This window comes from Heterodontus francisci, chromosome 4 (genome assembly GCF_036365525.1).
Source record: "Heterodontus francisci isolate sHetFra1 chromosome 4, sHetFra1.hap1, whole genome shotgun sequence".
Taxonomy (NCBI): Eukaryota; Metazoa; Chordata; class Chondrichthyes; order Heterodontiformes; family Heterodontidae; genus Heterodontus; species Heterodontus francisci.
In genome coordinates this window covers 99811803-99823879 of record NC_090374.1, presented here as the reverse complement: position 1 = coordinate 99823879, position 12077 = coordinate 99811803, and the positions used below count along the sequence as shown (strand labels likewise).

The 12077-nt window shown below is 47.1% G+C and overlaps 1 protein-coding gene across 1 annotated transcript in view; it reads right to left on the bottom strand.

Annotated features, from left to right (window-relative positions):
- Nucleotides 1–12077, bottom strand: part of LOC137368805 (coiled-coil domain-containing protein 186-like) — a 320706-nt gene that overhangs the window by 259429 nt on the left and 49200 nt on the right. Inside the window, exon 7 of the mRNA XM_068029009.1 lies at nucleotides 1989–2074. Within this exon, the coding sequence (XP_067885110.1) occupies nucleotides 1989–2074 (86 nt within the window). The remainder of the gene's footprint in view (nucleotides 1–1988; nucleotides 2075–12077) is intronic.

The following is a 12077-nucleotide window of genomic DNA, read 5'->3' as shown; positions in this document are numbered from 1 at the left end:
TTAATACTCAAGGAATTAACAGCATCAGCCGATATCAAAATAAAACTAAATTTCTTTAGGAACTTCTCTGGATTCTCCTTATTTGTACACAGTGGGATAGATTTTTGACTTCACAGCCTGGGTGGTAAAGTGGTTCACAAACTCTCTATCGAACTCACCCAATTTATATTCCATTAAAATCAATGGAATGAAAATCAGGCACTTATGTAATGCTTGGGCAGATTGTTTAGCCTGATTTCATCCCAGGGGATTAATAACAATCTGCTCAAGTGTATACTTTTCTCAAAAACAAATGTCCCATAACAAGAAATACTTTTAGTACTTTGTGGTATCCAAAACAGTTATAATACAAAGTCATCATCAGCATCCATCTTTTCATTACTGGAAGAATTCTTGTTCAGTCTCCCATACCCCTGAGATTCCACTATCAGCTTCCCAGGATGAGAGCAGCTCCAACAACACTCAAGGGGTTCAATACCATCCAGGACAAAGCAGTCTGCTTCACTGGCACACAATCAACCACTTTAAACATTCACCCCCCTCCACCACTAACACGCAGTGGCAGCAGTGTGTATCATCTACAAGATGGACTGCAGTACCTCAGCAAGGCTCCTTCGACTGCCTTCCAAACCCGTGATCTCTACTGCCTAGAAGGACAAGGACAGCAGGTGCATGGGAACACCACTGTCTTGAAGTTCCCCTTCAAGTCACACACCATCCTGACTTGGAAATATATCATTGTCACTGGGTCAAAATCCTGAAACTCCCTTCCTCGCAGCACTGTAGGTGTACTTACACTACATAGACTGCAGCGGCTCAAGAAGGTGGCTCACCACCTTCTCAAGTGTTGGGCAATAAATGTTGATCTTGCCAGTGATGTTCACATCCTGTGAATATTTTTTTTAAAAATCTGAGTATGGAGAAGTGGAGTGCTAAACCTGGGACCTGGATTTTATCCCAGAGGCATGTTCCATTCAGGGATGTTGATTTGAGATCAGGAAATCTGGAAGAATGGGTTTCCTGAACATCCTGCAGCTTTTAACTGTAGGACTCCTTTAATTTTTTTCTGTCAGTTTCCTGCCCCAGGGCAGCCTGATTGCCAGGTTGAATGCCTGCCAGACAAGGAAGCCTGCAGCACAAGGCTGCAGCCAAAAAGAGCAGGTGGGTCTAGTGAAGTGGGGAGGAGGGTCCGATCGAGGGGGGTGGGAGGGGAGCAGATGGTGGGAGTAGGGCAAGGGTTTACTGGGTAGCTTGTTGGGCCAGGAGGAAACACTCCTGCTCCTCCTGGTCCACAAGCAATGCCATAAATAAACATACCTCATGGATTCAGCCCTTCTCACTTCCTTTCACCTGCTGGGTTGCCCAAGACCTGGGAAAACTGACCAATGAGTTAAAAAATAAAATGACTGTCAAAATGAAGGCATGCAGCCTCATTGTAATATTTAAACGACCAACTCACCTCTCATGAGCGGATTGGTTGCCTGGCCCTCTTCATACCTCTGCTAAAACTGGAAGTGGGCTGGTTTGAGGGACTTTGGGTTTCTGATTCAGATTTTCAGAATTTTAATGGCTGACCTGACCCAATCCCACCAATTTTTGGGGATTTAAGATTCAGCCCTAAATGTTTCCCCCACCCCAACTTGCATGTATCTCATGCATTAAGAGGAGCTGAGGACAGGTTGTACACCCACCCTTCTAATTAGCTGTAGGTAGTAAAAATGAAATAAAGGGTTTGCCTGGGATAACACACATGGTAAACATTGGGACATAAAGGGGAAAGCGAAGAAACAGCTGATGTAAGAGGTGTAAAAAAAGACATAAATAGTATGAAATAATCAATGAAAAATTGCTCCATCTGTTTTTGTGATCTTTAAGCCAAGAAATAAATGGCTGGAATTCTAAATTACATCACATTGTACCTAAAATAAAAGTTTTAAAGATAATTGATAAACATTGTCATCTTTTAATTCTATAAAATGGTCACTTACCAGAGTGGGTTGAGACAAGTTTCGCAGTTATTTTTTGTATTTCTTCTTTTGCCTGGTTCAGTGCTTTTTCAAGTTTGCGTTTCTTCCTTTAAAAGTAGAATAGTGATTTTGAAGAATTTAACTGAATTTGCTGCATTGATTCAGCCCACAACTAACGATGAAATAAAAAGTGGAAGGTAGTCAAGTTTCTATTGAATTCAACCTGTGTATTAAACTGAAACAAAAAGTGATGATGGAAGCACTCAGCAGGTCAGGCAGCATCTCTGGAGAAAGAAACAGAATTAATGAGCTGGATTTTATAAGAAGGGAAGAAGTACCAACATTGGGGGGGGGCAATCAGATCACGTGGCCACATGGGCAGACGGTGGAGTATGAAAGCAGATTTTGCCACTGTTACAACTGAGGCGGGAGGAGTGCTCTGTTTATTCTAGTTCCACTTCTCCACAGGTCACAACATATATTTACATTTTACCACTTACCGATACGATCAATCATATACTCTATTTTCTCCAGAATAAAACACACTAACCAGGCTTCTTTAATGAACGACAAAATTATCAGTTTATTATAAAACAAGTCTTAACCAGTAATGAAGTAAAGCATAAACACAGAAATTGAAATTTTAAAGTTTTCTTTTTACCTTAGCCCCTCACACATACACACACACATACACCTGTTAACTGGAAAAATAAAAGGGAGTTTTGTTCAGAGCTTTGTTACAGACAAAAAAAGCACTTGGGCTGAATACTTGCTCATTATTGAAGAAAAAAGATGAGATATGTTGTGTTCCAAAACTGGCATACAGTCTGGCCTCTGAGTACACGTTGACAGGTCACTGGGATCTTGTAGAACAGTTGATTTCAGATGGCATTGAGAATTAACTTAGCAGGCTTTTCTTCAAAGACAGGAGGCGGGATGAGTTGACACAGTGGACTTCTCAGGGTCTTTTACAGAGCTGCTGGAAAGCTGAGCTGGGTTGTGGTCTTCTCTCCTCCTTGGGAATTCTCTTCTTGCCTTGGAAGTTCTCTCCCTTTTTATTTCTTCTCTTCTTCTCCTTGGAAGTTCTCTCCCTTTTTATTTCTTCTCTTCTTCTCCTTGGAAGTTCTCTTCTCCAACTCCAAACAATTCAAAAGAGCAACCAGAATCAGAAAGTCCACCTTCTGACCTGTCACTTCTCTGCACACATCTTCTCCAGTTACCAGGGTTGCTGTTCTAATTTTAAATTGAGTCATGTGACAACCACTAACAGTTGTTGTCAAACCAGTCCTCTTGATGACCCTTTTGGAAAAAAACTGGTCCAACATTTCTTCAGTTTGACTGTGAATTCCTCAAAATTTTTTTTAACAAAAATAGAAGCACTTTCACAACACCACTTGCATTTACTTAATGGCCGGCAGGTATGGGAGCCGGATAATAACATATCGGGTGGGAGGAACTCCTGGCAGCTGAAACACAAGCGCCATATTTAAAAGGAAGGGTTGGATCAAAGGCATTACATATGAAGACAACTGGAAGGGAGGCGAAACAAGGGAGGCTTGGAAAGAATGGCTGCAGCTAGAGGAACAGCGGATGCAGGTTTAATGATGCCTCCCTGGAGGTGTTCCTCCAGATGGCAAGGGCATGGAGATAGGTGCTCTTTCCAGTCAATGGGAAGAGGAGGTCAGCATGCCTCACCAAGAAGGCATGGTTGGAGGTCACAGTGGAGATTAATTTCCCAGTTAAGGGCCTCAATTGGTGGCGGAATGGGAATTTCGTTCACAGGCCTTCCTGCCCTGGGCTAATGTTTGGCAGAGGTGGGAAGGTGGCAGGAAACCCACTGCCACCATCCCACCCGATTTTATGCTCTCCTCGCTTCCAAATCCACTGCGAGCAAGAGCATAAAATTGCCCCTAATATTAATTATAAGCCCACCAACTCCCACAGTTACCTTGACTACACTTCTTCACACCCTGCCTCCTGTAAGGACTCCATTCCACTCTCCCAGTTTCTCTGTCTCCGACGCATCTGCTCTGATGATTCTACCTTCCATGACAGCGCTTCTGATATGTCTTCCTTCTTCCTCAGCCAAGGATTCCCCCCCACTGTGGTTGACAGGGCCCTCAACCGTGCCGGCCCATTTCCTGCACCTCTACCCTCACCCCTTCCCCACCCTCCCAGAACTGCAACAGGGTTCCCCTTGTCCTCACTGTCCACCCCATCAGCCTCCACATCCAAAGGATCATCCTCTGTCACCATCCAGCGTGATGCCACTACCAAACGCATCTTCCCCTCCCTTCCCGTCAGCATTCCGAAGGGATCGTTTCCACCATGACACCCTCGTTCACTCCTCCATTACCCCCACCACCTCGTCCCCTTCCCAAGGCACCTTCCCCTGCAATCGCAGGAGGTGTAATACCTGCCCATTTACCTCCATTCTCCTCACTATCCAAGGCCCCAAACACTCCTTTCAGGTGAAGCAGCGATTTACTTGTACTTCTTTCAATTTAGTATACTGTATTCACTGCTCATTATGTGGTCTCCTCGACACTGGGGAGACCAAACGCAGATTGGGTGACTGCTTTGTGGAACAACTCCGCTCAGTCCGTAAGCATGATCCTGAGCTTCCGGTTGCTTGCCATTTTAACACCCCACCCCCACCGCGCTGATACTCACATCTCTGTCCTGGGATTGATGAAGTGTTCCAGCGAACATCAACGCAAGCTCAAGGAACAGCATCTCATTTACTGATTAGGCACGCTACAGCCTGCCGGACTGAATATTGAGTTCAATAATTTCAGAGCATGATGGGGCCCCCCCTTTTTATTTTTAGTTATTTTTTCTTCTTTTTTATTTGTTTATTTTACTTCAGTTGGTTTAGTTTGTTTCTAATGTGCCTGTCCACTGTTTTTTTTTAATGTTTGTGCTTGGAGCCAGTGCTGTTCATTTTACAGTCAATTAACACCCTCTCTGCACTAACGCTTTGTCTTTCACCACACCATTAACATACCGTTTGCCTTTGTTCCATGACCTTCTGGTCAGTTATTCTCTGTGACCTTGTCCTATCAACACCTTCTCTTTTGTGATCTCTTGCCCCACCCCCCGCTTTACTTGCTTAAAACTTTTTACATTTCTAATATTTGTCAGTTATGATGAAAGGTCACTGACCTGAAACGTTAACTCTGCTGCTCTCTCCACAGATGCTGCCAGACCTGCTGAGTATTTCCAGCAGTTCTTGTTTTTATTTCAGATTTGCAGCATCTGCAGTATTTTGCTATTATAAAATTCCCCCCACTGTGTTTGTAGAAGAAGCAAGCTCCCAATGCCAGGCAGCAGAGAAGATCTGGAGGCATTTTTTAAAAATTCATTGCTGGGATGTGGGCGTCGCTGGCCAGGCCAGCATTTATTGCCCATCCCTAATTGCCCTTGAGAATGTGGTGGTGAGCTGCCTTCTTGAACCACTGCAGTCCATTTGGGGTAGGTATACCCACAGTGCTGTTAGGAAGGGAGTTCCAGGATTTTGACCCAGCGACAGTGGAGGAATGGCAATATAGTTCCAAGTCAGGATGGTGTGTGACTTGGAGGGGAACTTGCAGGTGGTGATGTTCCCATGCATTTGCTGCCCTTGTCCTTCAAGATGTAGAGGTCATGGGTTTGGAAGGTGCTGTCTAAGGAGTCTTGGTGCATTGCTGCAGTGCATCTTGTAGATGGTACACACTGCTGCCACTGTGCGTCGGTGGTGGAGGGAGTGAATGTTTGTAGATGGGGTGCCAATCAAGTGGGCTGCTTTGTCCTGGATGGTGTCGAGCTTCTTGAGTGTTGTTGGAGCTGCACCCATCCAGGCAAGTGGAGAGTATTCCATCACACTCCTGACTTGTGCCTTGTAGATGGTGGACAGGCTTTGGGGAGTCAGGAGGTGAGTTACTCGCCTCAGGATTCCAAGCCTCTGACCAGCTCTTATAGCCACGGTATTTATATGGCTACTCCAGTTCAGTTTCTGGTCAATGGTAACCCCTAAGATGTTGATAGTGGGGGATTCAGCAATGGTAATGCTGTTGAATGTCAAGGGGAGATGGTTAGATTCTCTCTTGTTGGAGATGGTCATTGCCTGGCACTTGTGTGGCGCGAATGTTACTTGCCACTTGTCAGCCCAAGCCTGGATATTGTCCAGGTCTTGCTGCATTTCTACACGGACTGCTTCAGTATCTGAGGATTCAGGAATGGTGATGAACATTGTGCAATCATCAGCAAACATCCCCACTTCTGACCTTATAATTGAAGGAAGGTCATTGATGAAGCAGCTGAAGATGGTTGGGCCTAGGACACTACCCTGAGGAACTCCTGCAGTGATGTCCTGGAGCTCAGATGATTGACCTCCAACAACCACAACCATCTTCCTTTGTGCTAGGTATGACTCCAGCCAGAGGAGGGTTTTCCCCCTGATTCCCACTGACTTCAATTTTGCTAGGGCTCCTTGATGCCACACTCAGTCAAATGCTGCCTTGATGTCAAGGGCAGTCACTCTCACCTCACCTCTTGAGTTCAGCTCTTTTGTCCATGTTTGAACCAAGGCTGTAATGAGGTCAGGAGCTGAGTGGGCCTGGCGGAACCCAAACTGAGCGTCACTGAGCAGGTTATTGCTAAGCAAGTGCTACTTGATGGCACTGTTGATGACACCGCCTATCACTTTACTGATGATTGAGAGTAGGCTGATGGGGCGGTAATTGGCCAGGTTGGACTTGTCTTGCTTTTTGTGTACGGGACATACCTGGGCAATTTTCCACATTGCAGGGTAGATGCCAGTGTTGTAGCTGTATTGGAACAGCTTGGCTAGGGGCGCGGCAAGTTCTGGAGCACAGGTCTTCAGTACTATTGCCGGAATATTGTCAGAGCCCATAGCTTTTGCAGTATCCAGTGCCTTCAGTCGTTTCTTGATATCATGCGGAGTGAATCGAATTGGCTGAAGTCTGGCATCTGTTATGCTGGGGACTTCAGGAGGAGGCCGAGATGGATCATCAACTCGGCACTTCTGGCTGAAGATTGTTGCAAATGCTTCAGCCTTATCTTTTTGCACTGATGTGCTGGGCTCCCCCATCATTGAGGATGGGGATATTTGTGGAGCCACCTCCTCCAGTTAGTTGGTTAATTGTCCACCACCATTCACGGCTGGATGTAGCAGGACTGCAGAACTTAGATCTGATCCGTTGATTATGGGATCGCTTAGCTCTGTCTATCGCATGCTGCTTATGAAGTTTGGCATGCAGATAGTCCTGTGTTGTAGCTTCACCAGGTTGACAACTCATTTTGAGGTATGCCTGGTGCTGCTCCTGGCATGCCCTCCTGCACTCTTCATTGAACCAGGGTTGGTCTCCTGGCTTGATTTGAATGGTAGAGTGGGCAATATGCCATGCCATGAGGTTACAGATTGTGGTTGAGTACAATTCTGCTGCTGCTGATGGCCCACAGCGCCTCATGGATGCCCAGTTTTGCATTGCTAGATCTGTTCAAAATCTATCCCATTTAGCACGGTGGTAGTGCCACACAACACGATGGACGGTATCCTCAATGTGAAGGCGGGACTTCATCACCACAAGGACTGTGCGGTGGTCACTCCCACCAATACTGTCCTGGACAGAGGCATCTGCGGCCGGCAGATTGCTGAGGACGAACTCAAGTATGTTTTCTCCTCTTGTTGGTTCCCTCACCACTTGCCGCATCCCCAGTCTAGCAGATATGTCCTTCAGGACTCAGCCAGCTTGGTCAGTAGTAGTGCTACCGAGCCACTCCTGGTGATGGACATTGAAGTCCCCCACCCAGAGTACATTTTGTGCCCTCGCCACCCTCAGTGCTTCCATCAAGTGCTGTTCAACATGGAAGAGTACTGACTCATCAGCTGAGGGAGGTCGGTAGGTGATAATCAGCAGGAGGTTTCCTTGTCCATGTTTGATCAAATGCCATGAGACCTCATGGAGTCCAAAGTCGATGTTGAGGACTCCCAGGGCAACTGGATCCCTACTGTATACCACTGTGCCACCACCTCTGGTGGGTCTGTCCTGCCAGTGGGACAGGACATACCCAGGGATGGTGATGGCAGTGTCTGGGACATTGTCTGTTAGGTATGATTCCATGAGTATGACGATGTCAGGCTGCTGCTTGACTGGTCTGTGGGACAGTTCTCCAGATGTTAGTAAGGAGGACTTTGCAGGGTCGACAGGGCTGGGTTTGCCGTTGTCGTTTCCAGTGCCTAGGTCGATGCCGGGTGGTCCGTCTGGTTTCATTCCTTTTTATTGACTTCGTAGCGGTTAGATACAACTGAGTGGCTTGCTCGGCCATTTCAGAGGGCATGTAAGAGACGACCACATTGCTGTGGGTCTAGAGTCACATGTAGGCCAGACCAGGTAAGGACAGCAGATTTCCTTCCCTAAAGGACATTACTGAACCAGATGGGTTTTTACAACAATCGACAATGGTTTCATGGCCATCATTAGACTAGCTTTTAATTCCAGATTTTTATTAATTGAATTCAAATTCCACCTTCTGCTGTGGTGGGATTTGAACCCATGTCCCCAGAGCAATACCCTGGGTCTCCGGGTTACTAGTACAGTGACAATACCACTAGGCCACCGCCTCCCCTCCCCTTAATATTGCCATTGACCTTGCTGTATTGACCCCAATGGAGGAGGAGGCAATGGAGCTAGGAGGAGTTTCACCTTCTGACAAGTGTGAACTATGGTGCACCACTGGCCATGGATGAACACAGGGAGCTCCAGATGGAGGACAAGCAGAAGGAGCTGTGGAAAGTGCAGCACCCTTACATCACTATTGTCTCTCCTGCAGGTCAAGTAGCGGATGAGGCACCAATGACATCAGTGGAACCACATGGGACCTCAAATGAACACCACCATTTGAGGAGACAGTGTCACATCATTCTAGCAGACCCTCCACCAGCGCAGATACTCTCACGTCAGTGGGCAGTGGTGCGCATTTAGAAAAAGTTGCACCAGCTGGTGAGCATGGCATTGGGGTGCGAGCAGCTAACGGAGGCAGTGGTAGCTACAGCCACACCCCATCGGAAGACAGAGGAAGGGCCCTGCAATGCTAAGCTTCACGCAAATGGCGAGCCTCGGGAGTCATCAGCAAAATGGCAGATGGTAAAGCAGCAGGGTAAAATGTGTGGCTGTTAGAGTTCACAGAGGCTGTTCGCATCCATGCGCGGACGATGGAAGAGTCCATCCATGCGATGAATGGCGTCATGTTTCTGGCAGGTGAGTGCTTGGCCTCATCCAATGTGAGTGTGGTAACCCTCAAGAAGAGCCACATACAGCCTATTACCCAGTGGATGCAGGAGGTGCTTGCTGCCCTGCATACTACTGACTCATCATCAGCTCTGTAGGCGGGATGGGTTTGAGATGCCTGGACCCCTTGCCAGAGGCTCAAGCACCTCTGGTGCACAGGGAAGACAGGTAGGCCTTGGAAGGCCACATCAGTGGCTGGCAGAAGCCCTTGGGGCTCTTCTCAGGGTGCTCCCAGTGTACACGGCGGCTCGTTGGCCCCTTTGATGGTGACACCAACCGTTCATAAGCCTCAATGACAGAGGAACTTGTATTAATGCAGGTGGCCCCTCATGTGCTGGGGGCCCTCCAGGCCTAAGGTACACAGAGGACGTCCACTGCAGTCATCTAATGTACTGGAGCAGAAAGGCAAGCATCCTGCTTCTTCAGCTGCATGTGCCGGTGACTACAATGTAGGAACACCCTTAAGCGTTTGCTTCAGATAATGTTTCATGTGCTCATTTCTGTGCTATTGGGCCATCACCAGCTGGTGAGCTCTTGAGGTAAGGAAGAGGTCTGCACTGCTGGAAGCAATGGTGAATGTATGGTTTGGCATAATGTTAAGATGGGCCCACTGAGATGGTAAGAGCATTCAAGGTAAGGCCACCAAGCAAAACTGAATTGTTTATATGGACGTTTAAGGGAGGTTCAGGAGAAACGCGTCTGTATGAGTAATCCATGCATCTCTCTGGTACGCATGTCAATGCCTCCTGAAAGCAGCCCCTCACGTAATTTGCCATTGCCTGCCTGATCTTAAACCCCCTCCAACTCTTCCTCTTCAGAGGAGGCGGCGAGGTGCTCAAGGAGGTCCTCAACCCCCAAGGCTACTGCTCTCTGGAGCAGCAGGTTGTCCGGATTACAGCATACCACCATGATACACAAGCCCCTTGATGGGGCAGACTGCAGGGCTCCGCTAGACCTATCCAGGCATTTGACCCTCATTTTCAGAAGGCCTATGGCTTGTTCAATAGTTACCCTTGTAGGCAGGTGGCACCAATTGTAGGTGCCCTTTGCCTCTGTGTTGGGGTTTTGCATAGGTGTAAGAAGCCATGTCTTCAGTACGCAGCCCCTGTCACCCAGTGTATATCCTCGAAAGCAAACAGGCAGCCTGAAAAGCTGAGGCACCTGGGAAAGTCTCAGGATGAACGAGTCATGATAGATTCCTGGGAACCTTGCACACTCCTGCAGGATCTTTTGCAGTAGTTGGATACTAGTTTTGCATTGAGCGATTGGAAACCCTTCCTGTTAACAAAGACTCCTGATGGTCACATGCAAAGTCGATTACACCCTACATCTGGGGGAATCCATCGATGGCCCTGAACCTAACTGCCCTCTCGGCCTGATGTATGTATGCAACCGTATGTATTGGCCTTCACTGGGGTACAAGGCATCCATGTGTTACAGACAGAATTGAGAGAACTGAAACCCCAGTTCTTTTCCCTTTACTGTCCATTATCAGTGCGTGTTTGACAAGGAAGATGTGTATGGCCAATTTGAATAACCACACACACACACACACACAGAAAGCAGTTAAAAGGATAGTACACTTTTACAAATTACAACAAAGTTCATAAGTCACGTGATTTGGATCATCTTGTAGAAAAGGCATGCGTTGCAAGTCCGGTGAAGAAGGCGTTTTAACTCCTGAAGTGTAGTTGGTTGGATTCAATAGCCAGAGTCGTATATCAAAGTCGTTGTCTCGAAGAGGTGGATTAGAGTTGAAGTTAGTTGCTTGTGGATTTAATGCTAGGAGGTTGTTTCCTGTACTGGTGGACTTGAAAATGAACAGGCTTGGAACCTTAAGATGTTACAGCCTCAAGTTCTTTTAAAGCATGATGGTGTTGCTTTGTCTGCTTGCTGCTTTCTCCTGCAGTCTGTATTTTAAAGATTTTTAAAAGGAGCCCAACATGGCTGCCCCACCATGTGAATTCGCTCAGTTCCTTTTCCAAATATGGTGGGGGTCTAGGTTGACTAGTTCCATCCTGGTTTATTGTTCTAAGACATCCTTCCTAAGGAGGGTTAAGACCTTCTTTGTCTCAGGAGAAAACCATTCGATTCAGGAATGTCTCCTGATGGTTTCAGGATGGGTGTTGATGACACACCTTAGTCTGGAAGGTAGTTGTTTGTCCTTTCAGACAGTGAGTCAGTTCTTGAATACACAGGCCAAAGGTCAGCTTTGCAGCCCATGTCCACTTTTAATGTCCATTGCGGTTCATTTAAAACAAAAGGAAAATTCAGTTCCAGAAGATGCTCTTCTGAATATAGTCCATGTTTAAAGTTATGAATAGGATATGCCTGTACTGGGCATGACACATGACCAGCTTCATGCCGTGATGTGCCGCTAACTGTGAGACCCCACAGATGTCTCCTGAGGTGTAAAAGTTGAGCGCCATGGTGACCTTCACTGACACAGGCAATGGGAGGCCATCACATACCATTGGCCTCAAATCCCCCTCCAGCATTGTGCACAGCTCAGAAACCACCTGACTGGATAGCCACAGTCTTTGTAGACACCAATGCTCTGATGTCTCCATGAAGCAGAGCCTTTATTGGTAAACCTTTTTGGCTGTGTAGCGCCTTCTGTGACCGTGAGCCTGCGTTCGTGGCCCTCTGCATCTCCTCATCCCCTTTCACCCTCATGAGCCTGCTACTCCTCTGGGTGTTGCAGCCCCACTCCCTGTGGCTGCACCTGCCTCTTTCTCAGGGACTCAAAATATGAATGCAAGAGACCCATTGCTAATTGATGCGGTCAGGTCTCAAAGCCTCTCAATTCCCTAATTCT